Source organism: Sus scrofa, chromosome 13 (assembly GCF_000003025.6).
Source record: "Sus scrofa isolate TJ Tabasco breed Duroc chromosome 13, Sscrofa11.1, whole genome shotgun sequence".
Lineage (NCBI taxonomy): Eukaryota > Metazoa > Chordata > Mammalia > Artiodactyla > Suidae > Sus > Sus scrofa.
Genome location: NC_010455.5, coordinates 14,739,267 through 14,756,186, shown reverse-complemented (window position 1 = coordinate 14,756,186; position 16,920 = coordinate 14,739,267). Strand labels below are relative to the sequence as shown.

Genomic DNA, 16,920 nt, shown 5'->3' with positions numbered 1-16,920 from the left:
GCATTTGTGTTGCTTTGGTCTGCTCCCATTGTCTTCTCCTTTCAATCTGTGTACCTGGAAAATGTGGCCTCTTTAGGTTTCAAAAAAGAATAAAATAATTCTTTGAGTGGTCCACTCGAGGAAAGTGTGGAACTTGAACATATCATATTTAGGGTCCTATTTGCTTTTAGATCTTAGGTTTATTTCATAGGATTAAGGCCACAGTTAAATCTTGTTCTAGTAGGTAGGGATTTCTATTTGCAATTTTAATGAGCTATGTAAATATATATAAATTTCACTTACCTGGAAACTAGTTGCAATGGCTATAGTGAAGTGTTAACAGCTCATAGGAGGAAAAAAAAAAGCAACTTTTAATATAAAAGCTTAACCTGGGACCAAATTACCACATTGGGACAGAAATTTTTTACACTAGTTCTTGAGACCATTACTATGTACCAAAACAGTCATTCATACTTATAAAGAAGACTTTTAAAAGGATATAGATAAACAGTTTAAAATACTTCTGGTAGCCAAGTTAACAGGTAAAGGAATGTAATGATACTTTTTTTTTGCTTTTTAGGGCCACATGCACGGTATATGGAAGCTCCCAGGCTAGGGTCGAATCAGAGCTACAGCTGCTGGCTTACACCACAGCCACAGCAACTCGGCATCTGAGCCATGCCTGTGACCTACACCACAGCTCGCAGCAGTGCCGGATCCTTAACCCACTGAGCGAGGCCAGAGATCGAGCAAGCATCCTCATGGATACTAGTTAGGTTCATTTCCACTGAGCCACGACAGGAACTCCAGGAATATAATAATCCATTTTAGGAAAATTTCCATTAAAGACATAAGTAAAACTAATTCATCTATGTTTCCAAATAAGCCTTCACTACTAATGATAACCATAAAGGAGTTTCTGCTGTGGCTCAGCAGGTTAAGGACCTGACTCTCCCTGAGGATGTGGGTTTGATCCCTGGCCTTGCTCAGTGGGTTAAGGTGCTGTAGGTCAAAAATGCAGCTCGGATCTGGTGTTGCTGCGGCTGTGGCATAGGCCTCAGCTGCAGTTCTGATTCAACCCCTAGTCCAGGAACTTCCACATGCTGCAGATGTGGCCATTAAAAATACTATACTCATACTACTACTGATAATAACTACAAAGAGCACTTACCATGTGCAAGGCACTGTCCTACCTACTCTACTTACCTGCAGTACTTGGTTAATACTCATGGTAACTATGAGACATATCCACAGTTGCTTAACTAATAAATGGTAGGTTCATAACCATTATGCTATACTGCCAAGTTACTACACCTCTGAAGGCTGTCCATTCCTGCTTTGCTTTAGTAAATGCTGGCCACATGAGGAGAGTAAGGTAAGAGTCATGTGGAAACTTAAGAAATCAGCTGTCACTGTTACAGAACCACAGTTGTGCAAAAGTTAATGGAAAATCCATAATGACCAAGCAGACCACATCCCATTTTACTACTTACTCCTATCCTATTTAATAAACTTAACTTTGAAGTTTGCAAGAACTTTATTTCAGATAAAATTATTTCCGTAATTAAGGGTAAAGCAAACACTTCCTTAAGTCCGTTATTTCAGGTGACTGTGATTTCCATGGATATTAGGGTTCCTGAGTATCATTTGACTTCGCCTACATGCTTGTGGGAAGCTTCTGTAGTCTTTTCTTGGTAGGAATCCCAGTTTTTCTGAATTCTTCCCTTTCCTTCAGATATTCCATTTTGCATTCTTCATAAAAGGCTGGATCATTATAGCTATAAGAAAGAAAAAACTTTTAAAGTGAATTACTTTGCAAGCATATAATATAAGCTCCCTTTCACAATACATTCAGACATCCAGTTCATCAGACACAATCTTTAGTAGCAGATTTTTAATAATGGTCAAATTTGTTGTAAACATTCAGCTACCAAATTAAAGGGAGAAAAAAAAAAAAAAAAGACCTAATAGGTTTTTTTTTCTGGATAGCCAGGAGAGAGAAACAGGAAGCTCGGCACCGTCCTCAGGAGTCCAAGATGTCAGAAGACAAGGCCTGTGTCACAGTGATGCATGTGGGTGGGAGACAGAGGCGTGGCCCAGCGCACCATGGAAACAAGGGAGCAGCAGGAGAAGGACACTGTCCAGGGATATTTGAACCACATTCTGAAGGACCAACAAAAATGCACATAGAAGGCACATGTGGAAAAGCCCACAGATGAGGAAACACTGACGGGCGAAGAGCTATATGTACACTAGTACCAGCATAGCAGTTTCTCAACAGAAGAAGGGGCTGAGGTGAAGCCAGAATGGCAGAGGCCCGGTCATGATGATCCATTCATGCCCCTCTAATAAGTCAGATCTACCCGAATGGGCACTATTAATATGACAGCTGTGAGATCAATTCTGTGTCTTGAATAAGTCTGACAACTTGTGGCAAAAGGCCAGCAAGGTGAGAGCAGTGTCCAATAAATAAACCAGGACCTTAACCCAGACAAGATGCAAAGAGGGCCTGAGCACAGGGAGGCACATCCTGATGAGAAGGGTGAAATCGCTCTGGGGGGTAACTCAGGAGATGAAATGAACAATTAGGAGCCCAGGAAGATTCTGGATTCTAGACGAGTGAAATTGACAAAGACACAGGATGCAAGAGTCAAAGGGCCAAGTCCAGTATGGGGCCTGAAGAAGAGAGCCAAGAAATGAATCCACGATTGACAGGAAGGAGCTGGATTCCGTGGATGTAAACTGACCTTTGTCATATTTGACAATGAGGAGAAGATCTGGCAAACCGACATGAAGGAAGAGGAGAGGAAGAAAAGGTCCAGAAGAGAAAGACAGAGATGCTGAGGGAAGAGAAAAGAGGGTAATGAGGGAAGCCAGGTCGAAGAGCATCTTAGGGGTTTCCAGAGAGGTCGAGTTTAGAAAGGATGGGAGGATACCTACTAGAAGCTTTAGGAAGAGCAGCTTACACCGGGTGAGGGCAGAAGTCAGACTGCAGTTTACTGAGGAACAAATGAGGATGAGACGGGGGACATAAGAGAACACAAACCATCAGTGTTTCAAGAGGTCACTGAAGAGATGAGAGGGTAGGAGCGCGTCCATGGGACGGCAACAGTAAATACAGCAGAGCATCTCTTAGCATATGTTGAGAATGAAGGTCAAATAACACATTCTCTGGGAACAGCCCTCCGTTCAATTTCAGCAAATGTCAGTCATGGCCTGTTGCCTTGCCTGCTTCCACCTAAGTGGAGGCCTCCCCTCTGTGTTCCCAGCCATCTCCCAGGATGGGCCAGAACCTATCATTTTTACCTTCCTATCTTCGTGGGGCAAGAGAAGGAAGGACATTCAAATGATTATGATGCAGATAACAGCAGTCAATAAATAACAAATACAAACTGAAAAACAGAGCTAACATTTACTGGGCACCCTGTGCTGGGGCGATGTGTGCATATGGGGGCCTCCAGGTATCCTGCAGCAAATGTCACGGAGGCGGTGCTGTGCTCTGGGGGACCCAGAGGACACGAGCCTGGCCGCCCTCCTGGCCACATTCCTGGGCCCTTTGCCCCAGGGCTGCCCACCCCAACCAAGAGGCATAGCTGATGATGATGACTGGCACCAGCTGAATAGCTTCTAGTCAACAAACATCTCTTGGAAGCTCCAGGGATCAAAACTCTTACTTCTCCAGTTAAGTGCTTAGTGCAGGTCCGGGCTCATAAAAAAGAGCAGCTGTTAGAATTGCTTTTAATCTCTTATTCACTGGAGAAAAGATATGTGGACTTAGAATATGTTTCCTCATGTATAAATGCGGGGACTAGTTTAAATAATCTCTAAGGTCTTCCAAGCCAGTATTCTAAAATTGTCTGTAAACTTAACATGTACATTATTCCTCATCAAAAAAGAAAACAAATATAAGATTCAGATAGTTACAACTTTCTTTTTACCTAACTGCCTAACAAGTGTCAAAACATCCTGATATAGATGGTTCCCAGGCCAGGGGAGGAGAACACGGAACGAAGGAAGGGCCGTCCAAACGTGAGGCCTCGCTGACGACTACCAACTAACTACTCGCTGAAGGACCACACTCTGCAATGCCAACAACGTGGGTAATACAATGAGTGAGGAGATGAGCAGAGAGCACCTGCATTCAATAAAACATCAGTGAACCTTACATATAAGAAGCACTTTTATGTTTTGGCCGTGCTTGTGGCACACACAGGTTCCCAGGCCAGGCACCAAACCCGCACCATAATAGCGACCTTAGCCACAGCAGTGACAACACTGGATCCTTAACCCACTGAGCCACCAGGGAAGTCCAGACCTAGAATTTTAATCAGATAAAATGCTGAAAAATACGTGTAACCTGAAAAGACCCTTCGTGAATATGTGAGATTTCCTTTTTTTTTCAGAACAATCTTTGACAAATTACAGTTTTAGACTTAGCAACAGTATGATGAATTTGGTGGGGGAAGAAGTACAGAATATATTACATGTAATGAGTTAAATACTATGCTCTTACCTAGAACACCTCTCTCTCTCTCTCTCTCTCACACACACACACACACACACACACACACACACACACACACACACACACACACACACACACACCAGCAGCAGCAGCAGCAGCAGCAGCAGCAAAAACACTAAGGTAACTACTTACTAAGCAGTTAGACAGTCTTTCAATGCAGAATTTTCTTTCCGGCATTTTACTACCATAAGGATTCCAGAGTCCTTGCAGCATTTAGTGAAATCTGAAATTAAAAATTTGGAAGAAAAAAATGACCTCAAATTACATCAATATAATTTTCAACAGCTCTAAAACATTCATTCAACATCTATTACCTAGATAATAGATCTGTGCTTATTTCATAGTACATAATATGTACTGTGCGAGGCACATAGTACATGGTCCACAAAAAACACACACATGAATCAAAGGCAGAATAAAAGTCACTGACTTTGTAGATCTGAAAGGAGGGAAGAGGGGACCTCTGAGATAAAGAGTGAGGTAGCTTTACAGGGACATGCAGATTTCTCATTCAGATATACTTCATTTTATTGCACTTTGAAGATACTGCGTTTTTACAAATTGTGGGTGTATGGCAACCCTCTGTCAAGCAAGTCTGTTGGCACCATTTTTCCAAAAGCATTGCTCACTTCATGTTTCTGTGTCCCTTAACCCACTGTGCCACAGCAGGAACTCCCGTGTCGTATTTTGGTAATTCTTCCATATGTCGAACTTTTTCAGTATTATATTTGTTACGGTAATCTGTAATCAGCAATCTTTGCTGTTACTATTTTAACTGCAGACATGGAGAAAATAGCAAAAGAACTAGAATGAGAAGTGGTGCCTGAAGACAGGACTGAATTGTTGCCATCTCATGATAAAACTTGAACAGATAAGAAGTTCTTCTTATGGATGACAAAAGAGAGTGGTCAGGTGGAATTTTTTCTCGTGAAGATGCTGTGAAGCTTGCTGAAATGACCACAAAGGATTTAGGATAAACTTAGTTGAGAGTTTGAAAGGATTGACTCGAACTTGACTCCAACTTTGAAAGTTCTACACTGGGTAAAATGCTATCAAAAAGTATTGCATCCTATAGAGAAAAGGTTTCCGAAAGGAAGAGTCAGTGGATGAGACAAACTTCGCTGTTGTTCTAGTTTAAGAAATTCTCCCCAGCCTTCAGCAACCAACACCCTGATCAGTCAGCAGCCATCAGCATCGAAGCAAGACCCTCCACCAGCAAAAATATTATGACTGGCTGAAGGCTCAAGTGACAGTCAGCATTTTTATGAATAAAGTTTTGTGGGGGTTGTCTTTTCAGGGCCTCGCCCACAGTATATGGAGATTCCTGGGCTAGGGGTCCAATCAGAGCTGTAGCCGCTGGCCTACACCACAGCCATGGCAAAACCAGATCCGAGCTACATCTGCGACTTACACGACAGCTCATAGCAAAGCCAGATCCTTAACCCACTGAGTGAGGCCAGGGATCGATCCTGCGTCCTCATGGATCCTAGTCAGATTCATTTCCACTGAGCCAGGATGGGAACGCCAATAAAGTATTTTTAATTAAGGTATGCACATTGTTTTTTTAGACAATGCTACCACTGGACCCTTAACAGACTACAATAAAGTATGAACATAATTTTTACATGCACTTGGAAACCAAAGAATTTGGGTGACTCGCTTTTTGTGATATTCACTGTGTTGTGATGGTTTGGAACCAAACCCGCAATATCTCCAAGGTTTGCCCATAGAGAAAAAAGAGTATATTCTCAAAAAAAAAAAAAAAAAAAAAAAAGAGTAGGAAGAGTGAAAGGGGAGTTGCGTCCAGACAAAAACTTTTTGGTGTCCAGTTTCCATATGTCTTCTGATGGCATCAAGGCATCCCCTTTCTTTAAGACAACCCTGCCATGGTCCTTAACTTCTGATGACAGAGCTCCCATTCTATTCCTGAGTCTACTCTTAAATGGCCCAGAAAATTCAAATGGCTTTCTATCACATTTCCATCCTGGTAGTTTGCCTATTAAACTGCACTGGCTCCCTTGGTGTCCTGCTTTCTCAGGACCACCAACCCAGAGCAGCCTTGCTGCTCTGCTGTGTCTGCTCTGGGTCAAGCCGGGGCCCGCAGCCCTTGCTTGGGACAGTGTGCACGGCCCCATCCTCTAGCAGCTTCTCTCCTCCACGATTCTGGTCCTTCCTTCTCTAGTCTAGTCCCATCTGCTGTATGCAGCCAACCATTTCCATGTCAGATGTTAAAACACGTCATCCTCACAAAACAGCTACGGGACAGCTTTTCCAACTCCTCTGGTTCAAAATTACCAGGATTCTCTTCTTTTCCTGTGCTATATGCTACCCTTTCAGTGACTAAGGAACTTCATTTATAATGATTTGAAAGCAAGCAGGTAATTTTCAGAGTCTCCATGAAGACACACTGTATGTAAGAAAAGTGGTTTCAAACCACAGGCAAAATGAAAAGGATTGAGATGTGTAAATGCCATGAGACACTTGTCAGAGGGGCTGTGCAGGGACAGGGAGAAGGCTCCACTTGGAGGCCTCGGTCTCATCACTTCCACCACATGCTCCTTTATTCAGCAGCAGAAGTCCCCGTTCTCTGAGACAGGAGCTGCGCAGCGGGCGGGGCCAGATCAGAGCAAGGGGACTTCCTCTGTGTCCTAATGAGAACTCCCCACAACCCAACAAGGCAGGGCAGACTTAGAACCAGCCTGCTGTCAAGGGAGATGCTGAGGGGAGGCTGCGAGATGATGGAAAGTCTACTATGTTCCCCTGTGGTGGTGCAGCAGCAACGAACCTGACTAGTATACATGAGGACGTGGTTTGACCCTTGGCCTCGCTCAGTGGGTTAAGGGTCTGGCTTTGCCATGTGCTGTGGTGTAGGTCACAGATGCAGCTCAGATCCTGCATTGCTGTGGCTGTGACATAGGCTAGCAGCTGCAGCTCTGATTCAACCCCTAGCCTGGGAGCTTACATATGCCACGGGCACAGCCATAAAAAGACAGAAGATAAAAAAGAGAAAGTCCATTACCTCCCACTCTGGAAGGCTGCTAGCATGCCTTTACGTTAACTATTCTACTGATAGTATGATGGACATTAAGAGCTGCCTTTCTAGAGGCAAGAAGTATGACCCTAGATGGAATCGGAGACATGAGCAGTCCTCAAAGGGATGGGGCCATGGGCCGCAGCCTCAGGGTAACTCAGAGCCCTGTACCAGCTCACTGAGATAACATCTAAACGAAGACTGTTAGCATCACGGATTTTACCTCGTGAAAATACGCAAGTTGACCAAACCCCAGGCCTCTTCTGGAAAACACAAATATGATGGCCATTTATTACCACGAGTAGTTTCTGAATTTAACAAACCCAGTAGTTTTCCATATGAGGAATTCACAACAGAAGGCTCAGGCACTGAATTATTTTAAGATCTGTTTTCCCTAATAGGACTGAAAGTGTCTTTAGTAGGATTGATTCCAGATAGCATTTACGTGTTCTAGTGACAATAAAGGCACAGCCTATGTATTTTCACACTTGTCCAAATCTCTTCAGGAATAACTGTGACTGGCCCGAAGCCTCAAGCTGTTTGTAAGGTTTTTGTCACTTGTTTAGCAACAAGGTTTTAATGAGGATCCTTCTTTCATATCACATTAGCGTATACTCACATTATGGTGACGTTGCTAATACAGCTGATTTCTGCAATGGTATTCTGCAACAAGCCCAATTTAACTCACTTCTGTCTCTCAATGTTACATTAAATGTTAAAAGAGCTTGTACGCCTGTATGTAAATAATTTGATCACCACTGAAAACTATGAAAATAAACTTTCTTTCACTTAAGCATATCTTAAAGTAATGCAAATACATATCAATAAGCAGTGAGAGGAGAGAAATTAAAAGCTACCCCAAACTTTAAAGGTAGCATTTAAGACATTTTTTTAGGTATCAAGAACATGAAGTTCTCTCTTTTGTAAACCCTCATTTCTCTGAAAGAAACTATTTGATATAATAAACTATTGGTAAAAATATCCTTTAGGCATAACATTTGGATCAAGTAAATCTAGGAAAACAGAAAGAGATAAAGTCTTCTATCTTTAGCGTAAGATAAGAGGCAAAATTATCATGTTGCAATTAAGTACAAGTAGTCTATATAACTTCCAGTTTATATAAGAACAAACTTGAAGATCCCATGTGATGCAGTGGGATAAGAATCCGACTGCAGTGGCTCAGGTCACTGCAGAAGCATGGGTTTGATACCTGGCCCAGTGCAGTGGGGTAAGGGATCTGGCATTGCCGCAGCTACTGCATTTAAAAACAAATAAAAAAGTAAACTTCTTGGGAACCTCTGTATAAAAGCAGTAAGAGAAAAGAGGTAGTTTAAACTGCTTTTCACTCATTAAATTTATGGAATTTTCTAATGTATTTTAATATTTAAATAATCTCCAATAATAAGGCTTCCAGATTAAAAGCCAAGATGAAGAAACAACTGTGTGTGGGAGCAGAACCACTGGGCACTTGACCTTTTACACTTTTCATTCAGTCAGTTTTAAGCAACATATTATTTTGCAAACACAGTCATCCAGTTAGAACTAAAGCATTCAGTGAGAGATGACAATTTAAAAACATACCAAATTAAAAGAAGTCATCCCCACTGTTTCATGTCTTTGACTAGAACCACCCCTTTTATAACTCCATTAATTTATTATTTTTTAAAAACTCTTAAGCCTATGATTTTTACACAACCATCTTTAGACAGAGCACTTACTTGTAACTTTCTATTTCTTTATTTCCTTAATCAGTAAAGTACTAATAAAGTATACCAATGTGATTTAGAATTTTAACATATAAACTGTGTTACATTTCCATGACTACCCCATCATTTTCATCATTTCATTTTTAAACCTGGAACTTCAATTTAATCTAAATGAAAGACATTTAGGAGATCTTGCTTATTAAAGAAATGTATTAAGGCAGATTTTTAAATCCCTCTCAATTCAAAATATATCATCAACTCTACATGGAACTCTTAGCTGCTTCCTTATACAGAACTGGATAAGAATAAAAACAGAGATGTACTTTAGACAACGCATAAATGAACCTTTGACCAGATATTGAATCAGAAGAGGTTTTTACATGATACAATTCGGGAAGAGTGAAGGTATGTATCAACTTTTAGTAATATTTTTCTTCAGGTGATTTGTCTGAAAGTTTCAGATTTAGAATGGAAATTAAAATCTAAAAGTAATTTTCCTAGGAGAAGCTATCTTTTAAGTGAAGACCTGAGTCCCTGCAGACAAGACCTACGTGCAGAGCCCCCGGAAGCTGTGTGGGAATGGGATGCTAGGTTCTGCGCTCACTGGGCTCACGTACAGGGAGGAAGGCCCAAACCAAGGCAGAGATAACACAGACAGTGTGTCCTCTCCTCCCTACTGATGGCTCAGCTGAAGGAAGCCAAGGCTACAAGGCCACAAAGCACATGATGTGCGTAATACTGATAACTGCAACAGTATTTCATGTAGTTCATGTGCAATACTCTGTAACTGAAGTTCATGTGCAATATTCTGTAAACAGTTCTGATTTTTTTTGTTTTTGTTTTTTTGCTTTTTTAGGGCCGCACCTGCAGCATGTGGAAGTTCCCAGGCTAGGGGTGGAAATCAGAGCTACAACCACAGCAACGCAGGATCCAAGCCACGTCTGCAACCTACACCCCAGCACAGCAACACCAGGCCCCCAACCCACTGAGCGAGGCCAGGGATCGAACCCGCATCTCATGGATACTAGTTGGATTCGTTTCCGCTACACCACAACAGGAATTCCTACACTTCTGATTTATGAACATTTGTTTATAAAGTTTAGTAATGAAACTGCAGATCTCTTTGCAACCTTTGCGTGAATGATTCTAGTAGTATGACTTTCACAAAGAAGTCATTCTAATCCAACCTACAAACAAAATCTAATATAATAAACAGTAGTAGATTCGGCGAGAAGCTAATTAGGACAAGTTCAATTCAGTTGCAAAAAGTGTACCTGTGACTATTTGCCAGCAAACATTCTAAAAACAACAAAATTCCACAATTTTTCAAGAGATCTATAAAATATTCAATGAAAAATTATAACATGCAAAAGCAACCTCTTCTTTTCTGAGACACATACACTAATAGTGGCTTCTTCACCGCACTCATATCTTCAAAAATGTTTCAGTTTCCAAAGACAAACCTAAAATACTGCAGTTGGGAAATCTTCAAATCGTGCTGTCACCTTAATGTTTAAGAAGAGATCCAACTGTAAATATTTCTTCTTAAGTTATCAGAGTAGAAGAAGAAAAAAGTTGCTTACATTCCTGCCTTCATATCATAATAACAACAGCTAACACCTGTATGTACTATGTACCAGGCTTTCACAGGTATTGACTGATTCAGTAAATTCAGATTTTTAATTTTTCTCATATATTCTTTCAATAAAGATTCACAGGCTCATAAAATATCACTCATTCATTCATTCATTCAAACACTTTCCAAGTACTTGCTATAGGCCTAGCATTGTGCTAGGTTCTGGGGTTTCCATACCAAATGAGACAGGAAATAATTTTAAAATGTTAACAGTTGAGTTGGATACCTGCTCTGACTGTTATGGAGTGGGGCAGGGAGAGCACTGTGGAGGCCCAGAACTGGGACTCCAAACCTACCCAAGAGGGGCTTGTCATACTTTTAAACTATGTTCTACACTTGAAAGCAGCTCTTTGCCCCTTTCCTATTTGCTCATTTCTGTTCCCCATTCAACTTTAAAAGATCATGAGGCAATTTAACCTAACTCCTGATTTACGCTTCCCTGAATGTACACCATGCCTTGTCTAAAACCTGTTGATTCTTTTCCTAGATTAAAAGAACAATGAAGAATTAAGCAGCTGGAGTTTCCTGGTGGCCCAGTGGTTAAGGATCTAGCGTTGTCACTGCTATGGCTCGGCTTGGGCACGGGTTCAATCCCTGGCCTGGGAACTTCTACATGCCACAGATGTGGCCCAAAAAAAATAAATAAATAATTAAGCAGTTAAAACATAGTAAGCTCTCTAGCCCCAAGAGCCCCTTTAGCAATCCTGAAGGCAGATCACTCGGGCAAGATAACATCTGAAGAGAGGGTCAGCCAGTCTGCGTGCCACGGACAAGGATGCAGAATCCAACCTCCTGCCTCAATGATTCACCACCTATAAACACTGTTGAGGATGAGCAGAATCTCTGGATTTGGTCTCTGCACACAAGCCATCTTCTCCCCAGATTGCTGCCTTTTCTGATTCAAGCACCTTTCCTTTCTACTGACACTTGCCTCATGGCTTATGAGCAGCGAGTGGCTGAACCTGAGTTCAGTACCGCATTGAGTGAGCTGAAGAGGAGTAAGAAGGGAAGAGAGCAGGAGCAGATCTGAAAGTGAGGAGGCAGGACAGGCTGCAAAAGGGCTGGGACGTTTCAGGGTACTGGGCTTTGTGCACGTGCGTGTCTGCTGAAGGGGAGGAAAGGAATGGATCAGCTATGACCAGCAGGCAGTGTTAGTGTTTAGGCTTTGTCCTGGGGGCAGTGGGAATCCTCAGAAGGGTTTCACATACCATAATGGCACAATGAGATTTTCTCCTGCAGAAACCTAGAAAAGCAGGCAGGGAGGCCAGGGTGGGAGTTAACAGGGAAAGTAGTTAAGAAGTTGGTACAATAATCCATGCAAGAGATGGCAAGGAGGTAAGAGACAGAGGCAGCAGCTACAGAGAGGAGCAGATGCTAAGTGTCAATCTTGAGGGTGACAGACGAAGGAGTCAGGGATAACAAAACAGCGCAATTCGATGACTCAAAAACACCAGGAAAGGAACACATGTGATGCTGTTCTGTTCTGGTCAGAGCCCAAAGAGGATGATGGGCAACTGGGGGCCTGTGACACATCTGAGCAGAGTTGTTCAGAAAGCATTTGGCTATATGGGTTGGAGGCAAGTCTGAAGATGTTGTTTTGATGGCAGTAACTTATTATTAAAAATAACGAAGAGAAAAGAGGCCCTGGGCAAGCCTGGACTCCCAATATGTAAAGGTCAAGTAGAAAGAGAAGACAGGAATGCGGGGGGCGGGGGGTGGGGTGGGGTGGGGACTATGAGTTCTCCCATGAGGCCACGAAGCCAAGTGCTGACCCTCTGCAGGGTCCACTGGATCCAATTTAATTTTGGAGTATCTTTTATGAGTAGTTCTATTTCAAGGTTGATATTTCATGATTTTTATTTTTTCTTAGAGGTCTTCCAAAGAAAACAAAGAAAACACATAGTTTGTAATACAATAAAACTCATTTCTGTCTTGCCGTTATCATGTTAGGTTCATTGGATCTTTGTATAAAGCTAAGACACAATACAGACTCTTACTGATTTTATTCTTCCTACATTTTGAAACATTTTTACTGTATTATCCTGGGACTTATTTCATCATGACTCATAAATTATTCCCAACTATGTTAAAAATGACTAAAATAATATGAAAACAAAATGACAGAATCACCTAGAAAAATGATGCAACAGAGAAACACACTTTCATTATCACTTTTCTTACTGTACTTCCTAGTGGACTACATCATTTAATTTTTTGCTTTTTGCTTTCCTTGAACACATCTGAGAGTTGAGTTTTTTTTTTTTTTTTTTTTTTTTTACTGATTATTAAGTAAAACAATAACCCCCAAAGATAGAAACATCCTAATCCCTGGAGCCTGTGAATGTTAGGTTACTCGGGAAAGGGGAATTAAGGTTGCTAATCAGCTGACCTTCAAATAAGGAGATTATCCTGGACCATCCAGGTGGGCCCAAAGTAACACTGAAAGAGTCCCTTAAAGGGGAATAGGGAAATTCCTTGGAAGCTTCAGTGGGTTAAGGATCCGGCATTGTCACTGCTATAGCTCAGGTTGCTGCTATGGCATGGGTTTGATCCCAGGCCCAGGAACTTCTGCATGCCATGGGATCAGACCAAAAAAAAAAGGTATAAGAGGGAGGCACAAGATTAAGAAAGAGCCATGGTGATAGAAGCAGGGTCAGAGAGATTTTATCTTGCCAGCTTCAAAGATGGAAAAAAACACAGGGGTGACTTGTCCCCACAAAATCCCTATGTTGAAACCCTACAGCCCCCCACTACTCTGCGGTACAATGGTATTAGGAGGTAGCCAGGATGAGAGCAGGTCACAGGGGTGGAGGCCTTACAAATACAAGTTAAAAGAGAGGTTTTTTTGCTTCTCTGCTCTCCACCAGGGGAGGACACAAGTCTGCAACCTGGAAGAGGTCTATCACAGGAACCCAACCATTCTGGCATCCTACTCCAGGACTTCCAGCTTCTAAATCTGTGGGGAATGAAGTTTGGTTGTTTATTAGCCATCTTGTTTACAGCACTTTTGTTAAAGCAGCTTGTGATGGCAAAGATGGGCCTCTAGAAGCTGAAAAGGGCAAAGAGGTGGACTTTTCTACAGCGCCTCCAGAAGGAACACAGCTTAGCCAACATCTTGGTTGTAACCCAGTGAGACCTATGTCCCACTCTGAACTACAGAGTAATAAATGTAATAAATCTGCGCTGTGTTAAGCTACTAAATGTCTGTAATTTGTTACAGCAGCAATAGTAAACTAACACACTGTCTTACACTGGAAGAAAGGGTACTAACCAAAAGACGTTTCCCACATGTTAGATGAATCAGAAGATGAATGCAGAGAAACTGAAAGCAGCCTGCAGACGCTAATGATGATTGCAGAATGGATGGGATGAACACAACTGAAGACCCAGGGTTTGCAGATGACAATATCCTAGATGAACTTTCTTTAAGTCAGGAACCCATGAGAAAAGAACATATTGTGAAGGACAAAAAGGAAACAAGGCATTCTTATCCCATCAGTCATTGGACAAGACAGACTACTCACACACAAGGCTTTCTGTACGAAGAACCTGTACACCCTATGTGCTAAGGGAACAGACAGCAGTGTCCTCCCACCTTCTACACTTGTGCACTTGACCCAAATGCCAAAGGCTGGCTTTAAACAAAGATGATGAGAAGGAAATAATATTTATGGTAGAAATAGGTCGAAAAAATCAAAATGTTTCATTATGGAGCAAAAAAGATGACCATCCTCTCTTCAAAAAACAACAACAACAACAAACAAAAAATAGCCATCAACAATTTTCAAAAATTTATTTTATGGGAACTCCTACTGGGGCACGACAGGATCGGCAGCATCTTGGGAGCACTGGGATGCGGGTTCAATTCCTGGCCAGGAATAGTGGGTTAAGGATCCGGTGTTGCCGCAGCTGGGCTTGGATCTGATCCCTGGCCCAGGAGCTCCATATGCCATGGGGCAGCCAAAAAAAAAGAAAAAAGGAAAGATTATTTTATAGATGCAGGTATAAGAAGAGCCATCATTGCTGGTGCCATGGGACCAAGTGGAGGTATGCTTGGAATGTAGAACAGGACAGGACAGATGTGTTCCAGGTTGATGGAATAAAAATCTGCACTTGCTGTGTTAAATTATTATTAAAATTTCTAAGGTCACTATCCCTTTGCTCTTTTGCAAATTATTTTGAATATGGTTTTTTTTTTCATTCTGAAATTTTATTTTTATTTTTTACAGAATAAAATACATACATTTAAACACAATTACATTCACACAAATTATTATATCATGGATCTTAAGAAACAGATTAAGTGACTCCCTCTGCTGAAGTGGAATGGAAAATATGCTGAGACAAACAGGAAATTTATTCTATACCTTATCCCATTTTGTATGGCTTTCATCCTTACTATTTAGTATTATCATTACATTTCAATTTTTCTTTAAAAATTAGCATTATATTAAAATTGTCATATTATACAACTAAAATTTATAAAGAAGAAAGCCTTATATACCATTAAACATTTTATATAGCATAATAAAAAGAATAACTTAACTGGTAAAAATAACAAAAATAATACACCCTCTGAAAATAAGGAAAATATAAAATGTATAAATTGGTTAAAAAACAGTGTAACTATATAAATATATCCTCACAATTTGTTACATCTTACTGATTTTTCAATATAAGCATTACACCATTTTAGGTGATGTGATAAACAAGACATTATAGACCTTACATTGTACCACAGAGAGAAATGGTTATTAATAACACAATTGTATAACTGTACTATTTAATTGTACAGTTGCATTATTTAATTATAATTATCATAAATTCTTCGATGGAGAAGAAATCAGAATCAGATCTAAGAAGACTTCAGCATTCCAAGAATGATGTCAAATGACCCCCTTCATAGTGGATTATGCACTTATTTACTATGAGATATATTTCTTCTCCAGAGATTCCTTGTTTGTCAATTGTAGATTTTTGGTTTGCAGTTATTCTGAAGTTTTGATATAAGAGTCTATATGTATATGAGATTGTTTTAAGTTGTTGTTCTCTTAATTGCAATTTCATCTCCAGTATCCTGCATTTGTACCCACCTCTTCTCATGATTTCTGACTTTGGTGGTATAATTGTGCATGGATGATTTCGTATCTTTACAGTATATATACCTTTACTGGTGAGCCTTGTCATTTGTGGAATTTTTGTTTCCTGTTGCTGTCTTTTCTTTTCTGCCTGGAGAAGATCCTTTAGTATTTGTTGTAAGGCTGGTTTAGTGTTGCTGAATTCTCTCAGCTTTTGCTTATCTGTGAAGGTTTTGATTTCTCCTTCCAATCTGAATGAGAGCCTTGCTGGGTAAAGTAATCTTGGTTGGAGGTGTCTTCCTTTCATCACCTTAAGTATATCATGCCACTCCCTTCTGGCCTGCAGAGTTTCTGCTGAAAAATCTGCTGAAAACCTTATTGGGGTTCCCTTGTATGTTACTTGTTTCTTTTCCCTAGGTGCTTTCAAGATTTTCTCTTTGTCTTGAATTTTGGTTAGTTTGATTAATATGTGTCTCAGTATATTCCTCCTTGGGTTTATTTTATATGGTACTCATTGTGCTTCCTGGATTTGAGTGAGTGGTTCCTTTCCCATGTTAGGGAAGTTTTCGGCTATTATCTCTTCAAATATTTTTTCTGTCCCCTTCTCTCTCTCTTCTCCTTCTGGCACACCTATAATACAGATGTTGGTGTGTTTCACATTGTCCCAGAGTTCTCTGAGACGCTCTTCATTTGTTTTCAATCTTTTTTCTCTTTTCTGTTCCACATCTGTGATTTCCATAATCTGTCCTCCACCTCACTTATTCGTTCTTCTGCCTCCTGTATTCTGCTGTTAGCTGCTTCTAGTGAGTTTTTTATTTCAGTTTTGTATTTTGCATCTCTTCTTGTTTAAGTTTTATATTTTGTATCTCTTTGCTCAGTATTTCCTGTAAGTTATCCATCTTTGCCTCCAGTTTATTTCCAATGTCTTGCATCATCTTCAGCACCAACAATCTAAAATCTTTTTC

At 40.8% G+C, this 16,920-nt stretch overlaps 1 protein-coding gene across 9 annotated transcripts in view; it reads right to left on the bottom strand.

Moving 5' to 3' along the window:
• The window catches only part of CMC1 (C-X9-C motif containing 1), a 75,675-nt gene that overhangs the window by 1,712 nt on the left and 57,043 nt on the right, over positions 1-16,920 (bottom strand). For 7 of the 9 annotated variants that reach the window (XM_003132082.5, XM_021071490.1, XM_021071489.1 and 4 more), the window contains 2 exons: positions 4,637-4,727; positions 1,498-1,757 (listed from right to left, as the gene is read on the bottom strand). In XM_003132082.5, coding sequence (XP_003132130.2) covers positions 1,637-1,757; positions 4,637-4,727 — 212 coding nt within the window. In that variant the 3' untranslated portion in view covers positions 1,498-1,636. Of the gene's footprint in view, positions 1-282; positions 1,758-4,636; positions 4,728-16,920 lie in introns of those variants that run through there. The other 2 variants (XR_002338179.1, XR_002338178.1) reach the window with 1 other exon arrangement.